This window comes from Argiope bruennichi, chromosome 6 (genome assembly GCF_947563725.1).
Source record: "Argiope bruennichi chromosome 6, qqArgBrue1.1, whole genome shotgun sequence".
Lineage (NCBI taxonomy): Eukaryota > Metazoa > Arthropoda > Arachnida > Araneae > Araneidae > Argiope > Argiope bruennichi.
Genome location: NC_079156.1, coordinates 100763417 through 100785323, shown reverse-complemented (window position 1 = coordinate 100785323; position 21907 = coordinate 100763417). Strand labels below are relative to the sequence as shown.

The following is a 21907-nucleotide window of genomic DNA, read 5'->3' as shown; positions in this document are numbered from 1 at the left end:
TGTCATCTTATAATGGATAGCATGATCCTGTCGACTACGGGAATTAGTGCAGATACCTCTAAACTTCCGTCTGTCAGTTTTGAAACCAAATTTAATGAAGATAATGCCAAACTTGCACCAATCAGCTTGGTGACCAAAATTAATGCAGATACCTCTGAATTAACACCAATCAGCTTGGAGACCAAAAATTAATGCAGATACCACGAAACTGGCATTAATCAATTATGAGACTAAATATTAGTGCAGATACCGCCAATTTGCACCATTCAATATAGAGATCAAAAATTAATGCAGATACCGTCAATTTGCAGCGACAGTTTGGAGATCAAAAATTAATGCAGCTACCACCAAACTTGCGCCAACAGTTTGGAGACCAAAAGCCATTACCCATGTGTATTGCATTCTTTGAAGACTTTTTTTATATTTTAAGTATTGGTCTCATAGTGAAGAGAATTCAACATGCATTTTAGACACTGTCGAGAATTGGTCGAGTAAAACATTTGTCAAAATCCTATCAATTTGGTTCAAAAATCTTCTTCTAATTTTTTTTTTAATTCAGCCTCTTGCATTTTCGTGTTATTTAACTTATATGCACGCGAGAAGAAAGGACTGTCAGACAATCAATCAGTCGATGGATCTAAAAGTCGAACGATAAAACCATACACTCAGTTTTATCTATATAGCAAACTCCGATTTTCAGTTGACGCTCCTTCAGGTAATTGAATAATAATAATATAATTGATTAATTGAATTGAATAATACAATTGGATAAACAGACAAACTTCCCATAGACGAGTTTGATTCGAAATTTGATACCATTCTTCAGTTTTCGATGAAACGAATATTTAATTACTCCCATTTTTCTAATTCTTCACGTTTTAGAAGTATTACGGCCTTAAATGCCAAATAAACATTATTCATAAACTTGTTTCTTCAGACTCATTGAGTTTTTGGATATGATGGCTTATCAATAATTCTAGATTTTCTAAACAAATATAACATTTTCCATTTATAAATTTAACACACGAAAAAATAAATTAAACACAGAGAAACTGAAAATAGAAGACTGACTTTGAATGTTTCTTATATATTAATCGAGAACTCTTTTGCCTACATCAAATCAAAATCATTATTTGACCTCGAATTGTGAAATACATCCTTACTCAAAAAGGAAAATATTCTCAATTCTTTTTATATTTAAAAATATCGAATTGTCCATATTATTATCCAATGCCATCATCTATACATGATTAACGAAAATTTCTATATTTTTTTAGTGTAAAAGGCATGCATGTAAACATGTGCTTCGCTCTACCGAATCTTTTAGATTCATTCATCAAAACATTGGTCGTATCCATATGCCCAATTTTCATCAATTCAGCTGAACACGATATCCTCTTCCCTTTGAAAAAGAAATTGCGAACGTTGCTTCAAGAAACCGGATTCTTGCACATGCAGTGTACAAAACCCGATACTTTAGGTGAGTCTTAATTCATTAAAGTTACCATTTCTTTTCAATGAAATTACTAAGGAATAAAAATTTGCAAAGGATATTTACTAAAAAAACTTATGGGAAGGTCGGGCAATTTCTAGTGTTACTTTGGCTTGTTAATAATAGATAGTAGCCTATTTTAATGCTTAGTGGATAGACGTCAAACACTAATATCAATCTACTATGTGCAGACAGATGGTTGATATAATTAACTTGTGTCATGTGAACTTCAGTACGATATTTATTGAAAAATATGTGATAAAGTCAGGCTAGGCAACTATCTAGCATTACTATCATTTGTGAATACGTAAAAGCCAATTTAATGTAAAGCAGTCAAAAATTAGTATCAAAACATTAGTATTAGTATAGTATCAAAACATTAGTATAAGTTAGTATAGTATCAAAACATTAGTATTAGTATAATCAAAACATTAGTATAAGTTAGTACAGTATCAAAACATTAGTATTAGTATAATCAAAACATTAGTATAAGTTAGTATAGTATCAAAACATTAGTATAAGTTAGTATAGTATCAAAACATTAGTATTAGTATAATCAAAACATTAGTATTAGTATAATCAAAACATTAGTATAAGTTAGTACAGTATCAAAACATTGGTATTAGTATAATCAAAACAATAGTATTAGTATAATCAAAACATTAGTATAAGTTAGTATAGTATCAAAACATTAGTATTAGTATAATCAAAACATTAGTATTAGTATCAAACATTAGTATAAGTTTTTAATATGAACTTCCGACCATTCTCCAGTTTATTTTCTTTATTCATGAACTTTTCAGAGTCGACATCGTATAAATTATGACGACTCTTAAAACTTATTTTAATAAGAATAAATTATGAATGCTATTATTTAGCTCATTTATCTAGATTATATAATGAAAATTTAATCTTGCTTTCTTTAGTTGACCTTAGTTGTCACTGTGCTTTCATTTTCAGTGTAAGTCGGTTAGTATGAACCATGACAAGAACGAATAATATGAGCTATATAAATGAAATTAAGTTTTCTCATATAATCCATAAAAGCCTATAAAGCCCGTAAAGAAAAGTTCCGAAGGAACTCGAAGATCTGTGAAGAGAACTAAATTGTTGAATGCCGGGAAAACTATGTTGTGCTATATTTAGAATTTTAATGTACAATATAGAAACCCAATATTGATCAACATAACAGACGTTTTATATTTTACACAGTTTCAGTGTTGTATAACAATATTTTACAATATTACTTTCCAAGATTTAAATATATTTTCAACATAATGAACTATTTCGAAAATACATTGTTTGGGTAGGCCATGAAGTTAATGTGGAAATAAAATATCCGAAATATTATTGTAATTGCAACAAATACTGCTTTAAGCCATTAATAAAGATTGGTCTAATTATACATTAGACAAAAGAATAAAAGTTATTTTTAATAGTCATATGACGGATAAGAATCCCTAAATCATTCTTAGAAAGCGATGTTATTCTAATTGGTCATTTCAAAAAAAGAATAAAAGCGAGTTTTCACTAGTCACCTGACAGATAAGAAACGTCAGAGTGTATATTTAATGATAACTCTTGAATAGAGACATAAAGCACAAAGAAAGAACATTTCAGTAATTTGATTAAAGTTTAATATTTTTATCTGAATTAGAATTTCTAAAAGTTTCATACAATTTTACTAGACATTTAAATTTGCTCAGTAAATTTAATAAACAAACACAAATAACCAATGAAAATTTTCATGCTGGCAATCAGCATTTGATTTGTTATTTGATGTGTTATGTATGATTCGATAGGCAAATAAAAAAATTGAAAATGTGCTGGAAGTTTGTTTTAAACTCTGATTATATAGTAAATATGATTACTAAATTAAATAATTAATTGGATAACAATGAAAATGTTAGAAAATTTATTTCCAATATCGTAATTTGGCTTCAAACCAAAACATATCCATTTGCAGTAAAAGAAAAATATGTTTTCACTTGAGACTTGCATTTTTTAATAAGGTCCCCACATCCCGTAATATTTAAAATTTTGTAAATTATCGCCATAAAAATTAGTTGCCATGTATTTCATATAGTTTAAGCAAATATGTTTAATATGATCTACGAGAAAAAACATGTTAAAAATGATTTGATCTATTATGATCTTTTCTTTGATCTATCTATTATTTATATAAAATTTTCATGAGATGATCCGTACTATTTGTTATTCCCCTAAATACAAAATTATTAGAAACATAATTGTATTCTTCAGTATCAGCAGAGTTCATAAAATTCCCTTATTCAAAGTTACTTATGGCTTAACAATTCAGAAGAAAGATATAAAATTATGTAGAGATGATTTAATAAAGATATACATAAACATTCAATAAATGAAAATTAGTTCCAAATATGCTCACCAGATGGCGCTATGATGATAATTTACAGTACCCAAGTGATGCAGTAATTGTTATAAAACCGAAGATCATTGGTGGAAAAGCTTGTGCTGATAATGGAGCTACCCTTAAAGTTTGACACTTCGTCTTCCACTACTTGAATAGCATTTTACTCTAATACCTCAACATAAATTTTTTTTTCTGTATCTTCTAGAGGTAAATCATCTTACCGTTTCAAAGTTCGAAATCTACGGCAAGAATAAACATATAGTAAGATCAAAATTTATTTTTTAAAAGACAATTTTTAAATGATTTTGGCTAAATCCATTGAGCCTTTAATTACTTGTATTTTCTTTGAGTGCAACATGGCTCTTAAAAACTATTTATTTACTAGTTGATATACCCAATATTGCTTGAAATTTAAAGGTTAATGTGTAATATTTCTAACAGAAAAACTAATTATGCATGCATTATTGCAATACACATTTTGCTAAATCAGTCCTCATGATTCCTTGTTCTTGAGCCTTGACCACTTGTAACTTGAAAGCCGCTTAAAAAAGAAAGATATATCAATTCTTTCTTTAAATTCTGTTTCTTGTTGTTGTTTCTAATCTCGCCATGGACAAGCTCGCTGACGAAATCAGTTATTTTAAGCCGAGGGTGCCTCTCTTGTTTTTTAGTAGCGCCAACTAGAGCCAAGAGTGCGTCTTAGCTACTCACGCAACACATTCGCTTGCACATCCCCTTTTTACTGGGGGGCACATTCACAGATCTCACAGAAAGAACAGATCAAGAACAACCATACCCGAACCTGGGACGCCCAGATCACTTGGAAGACGCGCGACCCTTATGCCAGGACGCCGGCTAAATTCTGTTTAGAGCCATTAAATAAATATTTTAACATATATTTTTTTTTTTCAAAAGATGAAACAGAAATTTCAAAAAACAGTGATAGAGTAGATCACAATACTCTATTACCATTGTTCAAAATCTTCACCGTTTAATTGTAATCGAATTACTAACAATTGAAGAAAATATTGCGCATGAACAAATTTAGTAACATTGGTAAAATGGTATTAAAATATTTTTTGTAAGATGGCATTTTATTGAAACTCTGAAGTTAATGAACGAAAACCTCAGAAATTTGATTAATCAGAAATTTGATTTGTCAGTTGAAGAGACTTCGTATTTTTAATTTTCGTTTTATACTCTTCCTGGACAGGCATGATTATTTACAAGAAGGCGCAGTGCGCCACAAAAGCAGAAGTAAGAAAGAGCAAAAGGGACCGAAACAAATGATCACTAGTCTTATATAACATGGGATTTCCGACCACGTGTCAATTCAATACATGTGTTGACCTTCAGAAGGGCAACGATATATATATATATATATATATATATATATATATATATATATATATATATATATATATATATATATATATATATATATATATATATATATATATATATATATATATATATATATATATATATATATATATATATATGTGTGTGTGTGTGTAGTGACGAGCGCCATCTGCTGGTTGTTAGACGGAGTTGACGCTGGTTAGACGGAGAGCAAATCAGACGGATCTGGACGAGAGTAAAGACGTGTCAGATCAGACGGATCTGGACGAGAGTAAAGACGAGACGTGACGCGACGTATTCGACGAAATCTACTGAATGTTCAATTCTTTTATGTTAATGTATATATATCCTAAATGTCCTAATCGTCCTAAATGTAATTAAATGTGCGTTCTAAAATGGTAGTGATTTCTGAGTCCTACAAATATGGGGGTTCGGCCGAGATATTAATGAAGACCGGCACATAGACGAAAGAAGAGCCAAACAGGAGTGAAATTTGACGTGCTACAATAAACCTTTTGGATACCAACTCCTTGTGGACTGACGCAGTGTGGATCGACGTTGAAGAAATTGTGAGTACAATTTTGATTTATTCTCAAGTATGGCATTTCTTACACGAGCACGAAAGAGCGACTTACTAACTTTAGTAGACGAATTAGAACTAACGGCACCACAGGATGCCAAAGTGCGACAGTTAGTTACAATGATAACAGAGTCGAAAGACTATGACGAAGAGTTCGTAAAAGACTTACTTTTAACTATCACTCAGGAGCGCGAAAGGTTAGATGCTGAAAAGGCCAAAGCCGAAGCCGAAAAGAATAAGCGTGAATATACTTTGAAAAAGTTAGAACTTGAGTTAAAAAGTAGAGAAAATACTTTAACTGTATCAGATATGCCTAAGACTGATATATTAAAATTGCTAAAGAATTATGATAATAGCGGAGACATAAGTGTTTACCTTTCGTTATTTCAGAAACAAATAAGTAGGGCTAACATTGCAAAAGAAAACTGGATTTCTTATTTACTCGGGTTATTACCATTGGATATAGTCAACTTAATTGCTCGCGAACCTGATCCATCAGCTAATGACTATGATTACATAAAAAAAACTCTTGCTTAAAAGATTTAAATTAACTTCCGAACAACTCAGACAGAAGTTCTTTACTCACAAACGAGATTCTTCTTCTTCATGGCGGGATTTCGGTTTTGAACTGAATAACTTTTTTGAGGAATGGATAAATTGTTTAGAAATAACCGATTTTGAAGATTTAAAGCAGCTAATGGTCGTTGACCAGTTAAAGAGTAAAATACCAAATGACGTACGCGATCATTTCCTCGACGATTTGCCCAAAATAAAGAAAGTAGAAGATTTGGTTAATAAACTGGACGAATATGAAGCTGCACGAAGTCACCTTAAAAAGGAAACAAACAGAAATTGGCGTGTTTCCGAAAACAGAAGTAAATTTGATATCGCGAAAGAAGCTAAAAATTCACCATTGCCGTTCGTTCGTGCTCAAAAGAATTATGCTGATGATAATTACTATAACAAGAGTAATAATAAATGTTTTAATTGTAATGAGACTGGCCATAAATCATTTAATTGCAAGTTTAAAAACAAAGGCTTGAAATGTTTCCAATGTGGTAACTTTGGCCACAAAGCCAGTAACTGCCCGCAAAGAGATTTTAAAGTGTCTCTCTCTAATAAAGTATATACTCGTAACTCTCCAAAAACTGTAAATAAGCTTAGTAAAAATGTTGAAATAAATGGTGTAAATTGTGATGCATTAATTGATACTGGAAGTGATATTACTATGATTAATTATGATTTTTATTTGAAAATTCGTAAACCTAATTTAACGACTGATAATGTGAAATTAGCTGGTATAAGTGGAGATATCATTACTCCTCTAGGTTTTTTTTATTGTGATATATTAATTGATGAATATGTAATATCAACTAATCTGTATGTGTTAGAAAAAATGCCGAACGAAATAATCATTGGCATGGACGTATTAAATAACCTAAGCTTTTCATTCCAAGAAAATCAAATAATCATTCATGAAAAAAGAGCCCAAATAAATTACACCCGGCTGGTGAGAAATGAGGTCAAGGTCGTATCACTACGTTCCTCGGAGCTGAAAAGAGACAGTCAGGCACCTATTGTTGCTGAGACTTGCAATAAAATAAATACACATCCTCTCCCATACTTCATTCATTTAGCGGATTCGATAAACTATGATGAAATCGACATGAGTCATGTAAAAAAACCGTTGAGACAGGAAATAAATCGTCTATTAAATAAGTATTCGCCAAACAAAATAAAAAGTACGGAGTTGCAAATGAAAATAATATTGAGCGATGATATTCCGATTAGTCATAACCCTCGAAGGTTGCCTTTTAAAGAACAAAAATTCGTTGAAACTCAGATTGATAAATGGTTACAGGAAGGGATAATAAAACCTAGTTGCTCAAGTTACTCTTCACCTGTGGTTTTATCCAAGAAGAAGGATGACAGTTATAGGTTATGCATTGATTATCGTAAGCTAAATAAAAAGATGATTAAAGATCGGTACCCTTTACCCCTCATAGAAGATTTGCTCGACAAACTTGAGCAATCAAAATTATTTACTACTTTGGACTTGAAAAACGGATTTTTTCATGTAGACGTAGAGAAAGATAGCACAAAATTTACGTCTTTTGTAACACATCATGGGCAGTGGGAATTTCTTAAAGTACCATTTGGACTTTCCAATAGTCCGAGTGTATTTCAGCGTTACATTAATGTGATATTTAGGAATTTGATGCTAGATGGAACTGTACTGATTTATATGGACGACATTATTATACCATCCAAAACCGAGGAAGAAGGGCTAGAAAAATTACAACGTGTTCTACAGGTTGCATCAGAGTACGGTTTGGAGTTTAATTTTAAGAAGTGTCAGTTTTTAAAACCACAAATAGAATTTTTAGGCTATAGAATCCAAAACGGAACTATACAGCCCTCTGTATCTAAAACAGTAGCTGTACAAAAATTTCCACAACCACAAACTGTTAAACAAGTACAAAGCTTTTTAGGCCTTACTAGTTATTTTCGGAAATTCATACCCCACTATTCAAAAATCGCAAAACAGCTTAGTGATCTACTAAGAAAAGACATTGCATTTAAGTTTGAATCTGAACAAAAGGAAGCTTTTCAAAAACTCAAAGATATTTTAACTCAGGAGCCAATTTTGCATCTCTATCAACAGGGATCAGTTTTAGAACTCCATACAGATGCTAGCAGTCAGGGATTCGGAGCAGTGCTGCTGCAACAGGGAACCGACAATAAGTTTTATCCTATTCATTATTTTAGTCGAAAAACATCCCCACAACAAGAAAAATATAGTAGCTATGAATTAGAAGTTTTGGCTGTAATCGAAGCGTTAAAAAAATTTAGACATTATTTACTGGGTTCTAAGTTTAAAATTGTGACTGATTGTTCCGCTTTTCAACAAACTATGAGTAAAAGAGATCTTACACCAAAAGTTGCAAGATGGGCTTTACAATTAGAGGAATTTGATTACCAAATTGTTCACAGATCAGGAAAACAAATGGCACACGTAGATTCTCTTAGTCGAAACGCAGTACTTGTTGTTACTCGTTCATATAGTGAAGTGACCACTAAAATAGCCAATGCTCAAAATCAGGACGAATTCCTTAAGAAATTGAAAGCTTTGATAGATAAACAAGAAGACGGTGAACACATTGTGAGAAATGGAGTTTTATACAAATACGATGATGGTAGAGAATTGCTCATAGTCCCAGAAGCATTACAAAGAGAAATTATTCGAGAAATTCACAATAAAGGACATTACGCTGTGGCTAAGACGGAAGAAATTTTAAAGCAAGAATTTTACATACCAAAGTTGAGGTCAAGTGTGATTGCCAATTGCGTGGAGTGTATTCTTTGTAATAAGAAACGTGGGAAAGGTGAAGGTTTCCTTAACCCCATCCCAAAAGAAAATTTGCCTTTAAGTACATATCACATAGATTTCATTGGCCCTGTGCCTTCTACAAATAAGAACTATCAGCATATTTTTTCAATAGTCGACGCTTTTACAAAATTTGTCTGGTTGTATCCGGTTAAATCAACATCTACTCAGGATGCAATAACTAAACTTAAGCTTCAACAATCTACTTTTGGAAATCCGACAAGAATAATAACAGACAGAGGTTCAGCTTTTACCTCAAAAGAATTTGAAACATGCTGTCAGGATGAAAATATTGAACATTTCAAAATTAGCACTGGAATTCCTCGCGGAAATGGGCAAATTGAAATAATGCATAAAATTTTAATACCCATTCTATCAAAACTCTCAATAACAGACCCTACCAAATGGTATAAACATGTTGCATCAGTGCAAAAAATAATCAATAGTACTGTTTCGAGGAGTACAAAGTTTACCCCGTTTGAGCTTTTAACTGGTGTAAAATTAAAAGATACAACTGATTTACATTTAAAGGAAATATTGGAAGAAGAATACACAAAAGCAATGATGGAAGATCGAAATAATATGAGAGAAGAATCAAGGGAAAACATTTTGAAGATGCAAGAAGAGAATCGCAAAAGTATCAAAAAACGAAGAAAAGTGGCGCGCATCTACAAACTTGGTGAATTAGTGGCCATACAACGGACGCAGTTTGGAACTGGACTCAAACTGAGACCAAAGTTTCATGGACCATATCGGATTGTTAAGGTTAAACCTAAGGATCGCTATGACGTGGAAAAAGTTGGATGTCATGACGGACCAAATACAACTTCCACAGCAGCCGATTTCATGAAAACATGGTCTTCAGACTAAAAAAAAAAAAATGTTTATTGTTTTTCCAGATATTGTTTTCTTTTTTTTATTCTTTCAGATTTTTCTACTTTAACTTTCGAGGACGAAAGAGACGTCAGGATCGCCGAATGTAGTGACGAGCGCCTGTTGGCGAGCGCCATCTGCTGGTTGTTAGACGGAGTTGACGCTGGTTAGACGGAGAGCAGATCAGACGGATCTGGACGAGAGTAAAGACGAGACGTGACGCGACGTATTCGACGAAATCTACTGAATGTTCAATTCTTTTATGTTAATGTATATATATCCTAAATGTCCTAATCGTCCTAAATGTAATTAAATGTGCGTTCTAAAATGGTAGTGATTTCTGAGTCCTACACACACACACATTATATATATATATATATATATATATATATATATATATATATATATATATATATATATATATATATATATATATATATATATATAAATATATATATATATATATATATATATATATATATATATAGCTTGAAATATTTCTCCCTTGGAGTAGTATTTGATTACAAATTAATTGAAACGAATTCCAATTTTAAACGGAATTTAACAGTATGTGATATGGAATTCAAGGAATCAAAGTGAACATCTGAATTATCCACTAATCCTAGTTGAAAATGCTCAAATTATTCATATTAACTGCATCTGTCACTTGCATCATGGACTTGTTGGGTATAATGTTTTCTTAATTGCCTTTTTTCATTAGGATGTGCTGTAACTGACAGTCCCACAGCACTGGCAATTCACGTCTTAGAGAAATTTCTCTTCAAAAAGAATTCGCATCATTCACAACCGCAAGAAGGCGATTTAAAAGGAAAATTCTTTGATGATCTTCTAACACTTATCACTATAATATGGGTGAGCGATCATTTCGGAAACGGAGCAAGATTCCTTAAGGAGAGCATATCTGCTGTATTGCAAAGGAAGCATGAAAAGTAAGTAGTTACTATGTTTAAATAATGCTTTTATTAAATTAATGTAAAGTAGTGTTTTAACAAAAAAAACAGCATTTTTACATATTCGTATCCGTAGTATAGAAAAAGTATAATTATCGTCAAAAAATTCGAACTGGAGATTTTGACGAATCTGCAGGTTTTAGATCTTCCACAGTTCGTAAACACATTTTTAGAAAATTTCTGTATCTCTGTGACAGAAATAAACCAAAAATGATTTGTGTTAGACACTTGCAATTCGGTACTGGGTTTTTATACAAAATTTGCTGATATTTATCAAATTTTGAGTAAAATCTGTTCGCAGGAACTCTGTTTATCCGGCAATTCGAATATAAGTTAACACGATAAATACATAATGAAGAGATCTGTATAGATAAAATTTATATATAGATTACACAGATTTAACATCAATAGTGTAGACATCCTTCAAGTTTTGAGCGCCAATCCAATTGCGAGGTGACTGTCTGTTGGTCTATATTTTCAGAAATAAGTATAAGCGATAATTCACAAACTCAGTGACATAAATATATCAAATTTGATATGAAAATTTGTGACTACAAATATAGTTTTGTTTCAAATTTTTATTTCAAATGGTTGAGAAAAACGTATCTAAAACAGATATTTGGATATTATTAATGCATGCCAGGGATTAATCGCCAAATAACTCTCCAAGGATGATGCCACAGATTCAGTAAAACTGCTAAATTCAAATTGTTAATATTTTGTAAGTATTGTTTGCCAATGCCCTGCAAAGCGTTCTCTGTCATGACGAATTTATTAGAGAATATGCAAGAAAGTTGTGGGGAGACTTATCTCTCTGGTTTTATATTTGAATTTCGAACGCATTAACGCATGCCAGGGATTAATCGCCAAAGATGGCACAATGGATTCACTAAAAAAATGACGCCAAAATTTAACATTTCTCAACTATTGTACACCAATTCCATTTAAGTCGTTCTTTGGTATAACGAGTTTATTAAAGAGTATGAGATGTAGTTATGGCTAGACCACTCATCCTGGTTTATACAGCAGTTTTATTATTTCAAAATCAGCAGATTATATTAACCTTAACTCAATTTAAAATGATTCCAGCTACTTAAAAACACGTATTTATAAATTTTGTACTTGATGTATTGAAGTAACTCAGAATTAAAGAGAAATTATGAAGGAAATTGTTTTTCAAACCTTCTCCACATTTCACAATCCCTATGTGATTTTAAGAAAATTCGCTTTAGATAGATTTTCTTTAGGAAGGCTATTTGGCGAAATAATTCTCATGATTTGATTCCAAGAATGCTCTGCATCCTTTATTATTCATGGTTTCGTACGGGTTCCTGAAAACACCTTTGGCTTATCATTCGATTTGATTCTAGAATAATATATAGATTATAGAAACGATGAATGACTTAGTTGAGTTCGTAAGTGGGTTTTCCAGTTGAAAGCTTTAGACTCAAGACGTGAAGTATTTCCAATTTTGTGTTGTTTGGCAATGCAAAAGTTGATTGAATTATATTGCGTAACACAATTCCTTCAGAATGTCCTCATGAGTTTTAATTTTCCTAAAATGCGAAAAAAATTAGTTCATATTACAATAGACTTGCTGTATCTAAAATTTTTTCTGCGTATGTCATTATAAATTTTATCACTATAAAATTAACATTAAAATAAGAAATAAAGTATGGGGGGGGAATTTTACATCACATTACACCAGATCTAGAATTGCTAAATACAACATTGAATGGTAAGAATGTCCACTTTGAGGCAATATTTTTTTAAATTTTTATTATTTAAAAATTAACAAAGTAATGAAATCTAATCGAATCTTAAATGTACTAATTATCGAAATCTTGAAGGTTTTTCCGACGTAGCACTCGAAAAAAATTGGAGCAGAAATTTCAATTTTACTTCATTTTAAAATGAATTAATTAAAATTCATTAAAAATCTTTTTAATCATACTAATTTGAATTGAATTAAAATGAATTGAAATATATGAAAAAGACAATAAAATTTAAATCATTTTCATTTTATTTAATCAAATATTTAATCGAATTAAATGTTCCACTGTTCAACGTTCGGGAAAAAAGATCTTATTAATTGTCAGAGCAGTTTATATAAAGAGATAGGAAATGGCATCACAATATCTGGAAAACCAGTACTCAATTTGCAATAAATTACTAAAAACGGAAACTTTTAAAGTATCTGCATACATTTGGAGACCATTTCATCAAATTAAGCATTGTAACAGCATTTTATGATCATGATTACATGCAAAATTCAATTTAAGCAATAAAAATTTTTTAACTGTCAAAGGTTTTTATAGAGTTCCATTTTATAGTAAAATATGACAAAAATTCACAAAACCCGTAACATACTGAAACAAAATTAAAAGGATAAATTGTAAATAAAGAATGTTACGATACTTTAAACAATTTGTCTAAAGGATGTACTAAAATCTAATCAAAATTCTCAAAAATAATTCTTTAATAAATTTTTGAAATGAATAATATAGAATTTTCTTGATATTTGCATAACTGTCAGCACAAACCAGCAATAAAATTCAAAATTGTGAAGCAGTTGTAAATATTCAAGTACATTCCCTTGAGAATGATATGTAAAATCTACCTATATAAGTACTATCTGATATATATATATAGGTATGCGAAACAGAGGGAGGAGGTATATATATATATATATATATATATATATATATATATATATACCTCCTCCCTCTGTTTCGCATTCATTCCCATTTTCTTCTCTGTGTTTCTTCGTGCGATAACATCTTACGACCTTGCCCTTTATTGGCTAGACAGGAGAATCGGGTTCATGGCTGATATTCTCTCCAAGTTGTAACTTTTTGTTGGCGATATGTTGCCAAATTTGCAATATGTTGCCTATTTTACCATTTTCTAATAACCCTAAAAACGTAAAATTGATACCTCAGATGCGAGAAATCGCCTATTTTCTGCCTGTGCATTTTGAGGTTTCAAAAACCCCAAATTGAATCCCCAAATGACAATAAATAAATCTTTTATATATCTTTTTCTTTTTTTGTTACAGTGGATTACCTTTGACTGTGCCTTGTGGAATTGCCTTTTTCCCTGATGAAATATTCATGCTTCCCAAATATATGATGGAAAACATGGTAGAAGATCTAGCGTCCTACACTATTATGCCTAGAGGAGGACACTTTGCAGCCTTGGAGGAACCTCAGTTACTCGCTCAAGATATTTTGAAATTTATACAATTAATAGAAAATCGATCTTCTAAAAAATTTAAAAAATAAATAAATAAATAACTTCAAACAAAAAAAGAAAAATACACATTGCCGATGGTATCTGCTATTACTAGTGGCAATGCTTTTCTTTTCATTTATATATATATATGGACATAGATTTAAAAATGTGTTGATTTCTAACTTTATGCATTTTAATGTTTGTTACGTAAAGGAAATATGTTCAATATCCTTTATCTTTAGTATCTTAGTACTTTTCTTAGTATTATCTTAGTACTTTTCTATAGTATCTTAGTATTTTTTCTATCTTTATCTTACTACTTTTTCTATAGTATTATTTAAGCTTTTGTTTATCAAAATTATCAAGCATTTTTATTTGTTGGTCATATTGTAAATTGTCCTTGTTATATTGGTCAATAATAAAAATGTTTTTTTTTTAATGTTGTAAATATAAATTCAATATATGAACGAAAGAAGCTAATACTACTTTTTTTTTGTTTCATTTCTAATGTAAAATTGTAAGAGTAAAAAAAAATATATAAAAAAATGAGAAATTATAGGTAAATAGATTTTCTGTTGATAGTTTCTATTTAAACAAACAAAAAACAACAACATATTTCTTGCGTCTCGTTTCCCTTTCCTTCTTTTACCGAAAGATGGCGCCACTATAATTTGTTTCCCCACGTTATAGAGGAAATAATTTTTAGCAGCAAATCACAATTGTTGGCAACAATAGCGAAAAATTAAAAGAAATGCCTATAACTTTAAAATGTTTCTTGACAAAGTTTTCTTTTGGATCACGATGATTCGATTTTAAAATGTAAATTCATACTTAATTAGGTTTTAAATTTGAAGTTTTTCTGGATTCTTACAATCGTTGGTAAGGATAGCGAAAAAATTAAAAGAAATGTCTTTAACTTTAAAATGTTTCTTGACAAAGTTTTGTTTTGGATCACGATAATTCGATTTTAAAAATGTAAATTCATAATCAATTAAGTTTTAAATTTGAAGTTTTTCTGGATTCTAAGTATCTATTTTGTAACACTCAATAAAGTTAGACATTAAATAAAAAGAAAAAGTTTGATAAAAACAGATGATAAAATATTTCTATGAATTGAACGTTCGCGTCAAATTCAGTATCGAACAAATAACAAGTCAATACTAAGCCTTTTTATTCTTTTTACATCTTATGAAGTAAAATTAATTTTTTTCCCCCTTCTTTAAATTTTTAAGACCGACATCCAAAATTAAGACATATAATAATAATAATATTATGAATAAAGCTTATTCTCAAATATTTTTTTTAATGAAGCCAGCTAGTGTGGTCTCCCTCAAACCTTCTCGTTTACTTTATAATAAACATGTTATTTTCCTCTTATGCATTAATTGTTGAATTTGGGTAAGGTAATGAATGCCTTGCATGGCATTGGCGAACAATAGTTAAGACAACTTGATCTTTGGCTTGAATTATAGTAGAACGTGAATTTTTGTTTAAACTGCAGTGGCGACCTTGGCGATTATACCCTGAATTTAGCAATAGATACTCGAGAAAACAAATTTGTGTTTTAGAAGCGTTGTTGTTAGTGGAATGAAAGTATAGTTTGACGCAGAACTACAGTTGTAGCTAAATAAATGAATTTTGGTATATACATATATTTGTAAGTCATGGCGTTATCGAGTTATCACATCTGCCTGCTTGTGAAAATGAAATCATCGATCGATTTGGTATCAAATTTGACAGTATCCATACCATCTTTATGCACATTTAGTTATTAAACCTCTGTACCAAAACTTATCTTAGATATTTTTTTTTGTAATTATTGTATTAATTTATATTCGGACAGCTTACGGATTTTGCACTAAATTTGATAAAAATCCACAATTTGGGCGTGAAAACCTTTTATCAAATAATTCTATCAGTCTATCTTTGAATTATCTTTGTCACAGACAGATAGACTGACTGAGAGACACAATGCCGAAAATGGGTTTTTCTAAATGGAGTTAAAGTGGGATATGTCAGAATCTCGAGTTCGAATTTTTGATAGAAATCTACAACTTTGGCGTGAAAATCTTATATCAAATTCTATCAGTTTATTTTTGTATCGTATTTGTCACAGAGAGAGAGACAGATAAACTGACTGAACGACAGATACATGCGAAATATATTTTTCTAGATGGATTTAAGATGAAGATTCGTTAAAATCAAGAGTTCGAATTCTTGATAAAAAATCTACAACTTTGGCGTAAAAAACCTGATACTAAATTCCATAAGTTTATCTTTGAATCATCATTATCATAGACAAAGAGACAGATGAACTATCTGACCGACAGATGCATGCCAAATATGTAAATCTAGAGGAAGGTGGAGATTCGTCAAAATCTCGAGTTCGAATTTTTGATAGGTATCTACAAGTTTGACATAAAATCACTATACCAAATTCCATCAGTCCATCTTTGAATTATCTTTGTCACAGACAGATAGACTAATTGGCTGATAAATACAATGCCAAAAATGTGTTTTCTATGTGGAACGCCAAATTTTCTATATGGAACGCTTCTAAATTTAACGTGGGCAATATTTTGAGTTCACATTTTTGATAAAACTCTAAAGTTTTTGGCGTAAAAACCATATACCAAATTCCATCATTATATCTTTGAATCATATTTGTCACAGACAAAAATATAAATAAACTGACTGACCTATAGATACATGCCAAATATATTTTTCTAGAAGGAGGTAGGTAGAGATTAGTCAAAATCTCCAGTTCAAATTTTTGATAAAAATCTACAACTTTGGCGTAAAAGCCGTATACTAAATTTCATCAGTCTATCTTTGAATCCTCTTTGCCATAGACAAAAAGACAGATAAACTGACTGACCGATAGACACATGACAAATATATTTTTCTATATAGATTTAAGGTGGAGATTCGTCAAAATCTCGAGTTCGAATTTTTTATAGAAATGTACAACTTTGGTATAAAATCCATATACCAAATTCCATCAGTCTATCTTTGAATCATCTTTGTCACGTACAAAAAGACAAATAAACTGACTGACCAACAGATACATGCGAAATATATTTTTCTTGATAGATTTAAGATGAAGATTCGTCAAATTCGAATTATTTTTACTTTTGCAGTATATTGTTAATGATATATACTCTATATTTTGTTTACGATAAATTTAAATCTCACAAAGTTTTTTAGTGTAAATGAGCGAAGAAATTGTGCATTATTTCGAAACAATAGCTAATTTCTATTTCCAGATTTTCAGTGAATCATATTACGAAAATTATTTGCACAAAACCAAAATACAAGAAGTGATGTCAGCGTCTAGTTATGCGCAAAATTTGAGAAAGAATACCGCCCATATTTGTTTTCCGTGCTATGGTGTAAAATTCTGCATCTATTTTGAATATTAAGTAGATGCTATATTTATTTTATTCAACAAACATTACTAAATTTTTGTCTGAAGCTGAGCTGGATTTTCATGTCCACATTGGCACATCATTACATAAATCGCTGCCAATGCCAATTTTTAAACCAATAGGAACGGTCTCCCTAAAACTTTCTCGTATTCTCTCTAATAAACTTGTCATGCCAGAGAACGCCTTGTATGGCGTACAGCAATTACGAAATATTAACTTTTGGCGTGAATTTATCATTTTTATTGAATCGATCGTGTCATCCTTGGCGAGATATTTGGCGATTAATCCCTGGCATGCGGTTAATAGTATCCGAAAATCGAATTTGTGTTTTAGACGCGTTTTTCTCAACCAATTAAAACAAAGATTTGACACAAAACTGCTCTGCACACACAAAATCCCATATTTAATTCATTGAGTTTTTTAACTACTGCGTTAGTTTGTTTTAGTAAGTACAAATCGACAGACAGTCAACCCTTTGTTGGTTTTCTTAGGAATTTGAGAGGTGTCTATATTATAGATGTCAAATCTATGTACCTAATCTTAGCTATCTAGCTCTCTTCGTTTTGTAACTCTCATGTTAATTTATATTCGAATAATCAGACAAAGGGACTTCCTTTAAACAGTGTTTACTCAAAATTTGTTAGAAATCTGCAAATTTGGTGAAAAGATAATATACCAAATTTCAACCATCTAGTTCAAAGTCTTTCTGAGTTACGTTTGTCGTAGTCAGACGGACGGACATTTTCCAAAAATTGATTTTTCGAATTCAGGCAGGTCTAAAATGTGGAGATTCATCAAAATCTCGAGTTCGAATTTTTTTTGACGATTACTATACTTTCTCTGTGCTACGTATACGATAAAGGGGGGGGGGTATCACACTTGCGGTCACACAATTTGGAATGCAGGTTATTATAAAAATGACTAAATGTTCTTAAAAGCTCGAATTTCAAATGTTAATCACGAAAAAATATTTAATATTTGTATTGTTTTGGGTGATATTTAGCACGTGTTTACTATTCCAAAGATTGAAATATTTCACCGACGGGTTTTCGTGTTGAATATTTCCGTGACGTGACGGCACATGTTTACTATTCCAGCCTGAAAAATTTTAGGAGGGATTTTATTGCAACTGATTCATTGGGATTTTTAAATCCATATCAGATCTTATATCAGAAATCCATCAACATTAATGTTGAACAAAAGGTAGTAGTCTCCCAAAAACTTTCTCGTATATTCTGTAATAAAGGTATTATCTTAGAAAATACCTTGTAGGGTGCATTGGGAGGCATTAGTTAGGAAATATTAATCTTCGACTTGTATTTTACACTCTTAGTAATCAATTATACAGTTTTTGGACAATATTCTGACGATTAGTCCTTGGCACGCAGTTAATAGCATCTGGAAAGAGATTTTGTGCTTTAGAAGTGTTTTTCCCAACTTATCCCCCTCCCCCCCCCGGGGCACCTCGAAAAGAGGATAAGATGTTTCGGTATGGTGGTTCGATATCGCCACCCTGGATGGTACATAAATAGGTGGGGGATCTGGTTCCTCCCATTGATGACGGAACGTACTTCCTTCGGGAAGGGTTGTACCGTGGCCGGTGAATGCCCTTAGGACTCAACCACAGTTCCCGAAAATGTTGATGTTGTGGCGGTCCAGTTATTCAGTTTTCCTTTTCTATGTGCTTTCGGGTGGGTCGAAGAGTCAGTGATATAACTTCCCCAGCCTAATCAAACAAACAAACAAAAAAAGACACTAAGCTACATTTAAAGTCACCAAATTCCATACCAAATTTGATATATTCAAGTCATTGCATTTTTATGTAATTGCTTTTGCATGTTTCTGAAAGTACAGACGGTCAAACCCTTATTGAGTTTGGCTCAAAATTTTATAAAGGATATTGTACTATAAATATTAAATCTGAGTACTGAATATTATCTATCTAGCTCTCTTTATTTTGTAGTTATATTGTTAACGCATATTCAGACAACCGGTCAGTCAGACTTCGTTTGAACGGATTTTGCTGAAAGTTTGATAGAAGGATCACATACCAAATTTCATCTGTCTAACTCAAAGTATTTTTCAGTTATCTTTGTCAAAAGTCTCTGATTCGAATTTTTTGATCATTTTAAGACTTTCTGTATACTTCGTATAAGAGAAAGTAAACATAAAATTAGGAAAAATACGGACACTGACTAAATAGAGCAAAAAGAAGTGGTCCCACCAAATTTTCTAGCATTTTTTTTTTCACCTCACAAAAAATTGTGGCCTTCGGCAAAGCCGTAAACTCCACTAGTGCTCAGATTTTTATTTTCAAAGTCCCGCACATCGGAGTTTCTGCTTCGTAGTATAGTAAAGAAAATCTATTTTCGAGCCTCTTAAACCAAAATTGGGCACAGAATCGCAAGTTTAAGCAAGATTACATATCAAATGGTATTTATTTAAATCTTTAGGTTGTCTTGTTTACATGTATGAAATTGCAGTCAGACAGGCAGACGGTCAAATATTTGACAAATTTTGTTCAAAATATGACACTATTTTATACTTTAGATACTAAATCTGAGTACTAACATGAGTACTGAGTTGTCCTTGCAAACACGCAAATATATATTTTAAAAAATCTGTTTTTTCGGTTTCAAAGAAGTCTCAAATGTAAAGATTCGCCAAGATATTGAAATAGGATTTTTTTGATGAATAAAACTTTCTTTTTATATAATTTCACCTATAAAAAAAGTAAAAATCTGAAACTGCATTTTTAAAAATCCTCTTTAAATGAAAGAAAAGGAGTGGAAGTTGTGGAGAAAACGGTCGAAACGATTCCTTGCGCTAAATGTGTAACTTCCTTTCACATCTAGTGATAAATCAAAAAGAAATTTTCCCAATATTTCTTTGCATATTCTCTAATAAAGGTGTCATTTCAGAAAACACCATCCAGAATGCCCATTGGCTTTCAATAGTTACGAACTATCAACCTTTGACGTGGATTTAGCATTTTCATTGAATCTATTGTGGAATACTTGGCGAAATTTTCGCCGTTTAATCTCTAGCATGGGGTAAATAGTATCTAAAAATTAAATTCGAATTTTAAACGCGTATTCCCCAACCGATTGATACAAAATTTGACACAAAACTACACTTGTAGTAACATAACCCCGTACCAAATTTGATATATTTAAGTAATAGCGTTTTTGAGTTATAGCGTTTGCACTTTTCTGAGGGTACAGACCGACAGATGGTTAGACAGGCAGACAGATAGACCCTTCTTGAACTTGGCTTAAAATCTGAGAGATGTCTACACTATAGATGATGAATCTGTGTAATTTTGTCTAACTCTTCATTCTGTAATTATTTTATATTTAACTGATATTCTAACAGCCGGATAGACAGACTTCCTCTTAAAGTATTTTGCTCAAAATTTGATAGAAATTTACAAATTAGATGTAAAGACCATGTACCAAATTTCATCTGTCTAGCCCTAAGCGTTTTTGAGTTAGCCACCGACAGATAGACGGATATTTTCTGAAAATGCACTTCTCGAACTCAGGAATTTCTAAAATGTGGACATTCATCAAAATCCCGAGTTCGAATTCTTTAATGATAACAATATTTTCTGTTTACTACGTATATGAAAAAGTAAAAACTGTTAAAAAAACACGCCTGACTTGCAAGTTAAAATTCCGATTTTGTCTTTGACAACGAAAGCAGAATTTTGAATTATTCCATAGAAAATTTATCTTGTCTATGCAAACTCATTTACGTAACTAAGTTATGCTGATAAAAGTGATTATAATATGTTTTTCGTATAAAAGTTTTTCTGAGTATCAGACAAAATCTTGATGCCTGTCTTTTCCTGATCATATTATCAATTTACAAAATCTAAGGTATTTATATCAGATTTGGTATTGATACCTATTTGCACTATTTATATTTTTGCTGACATCTTTTTTTCATGTTTCTTTTGACATTGTCAAGAATCTCAATGATATTAATGCGACTGAAAAGGTAAACTTGTTAAGATAACAATATTGGCGAGAAATTCAAAGAGCATGTTAAAGTAGATTCCAACCTATTTTATAATTTTTTTAAAAATTATTTCTGAATATCTTGATGATTTATTTATGAATTTATAACTAAATTTCACCGGCACTCTGGCAGAGGGGTAGCGCGTCTTCCTCGTGATCTGGGCG

The 21907-nt window shown here is 31.3% G+C and overlaps 1 protein-coding gene across 1 annotated transcript in view; it reads left to right on the top strand.

Annotated features, from left to right (window-relative positions):
* Positions 1–14647, top strand: part of LOC129972631 (epoxide hydrolase 1-like) — a 28515-nt gene extending 13868 nt beyond the window's left edge. Inside the window, exons 6-8 of the mRNA XM_056086840.1 lie at positions 1278–1480; positions 10809–11037; positions 14117–14647. Of these exons, the coding sequence (XP_055942815.1) occupies positions 1278–1480; positions 10809–11037; positions 14117–14342 (658 nt within the window). The 3' untranslated portion in view covers positions 14343–14647. The remainder of the gene's footprint in view (positions 1–1277; positions 1481–10808; positions 11038–14116) is intronic.
* Positions 14648–21907: the final 7260 nt, after the last annotated feature.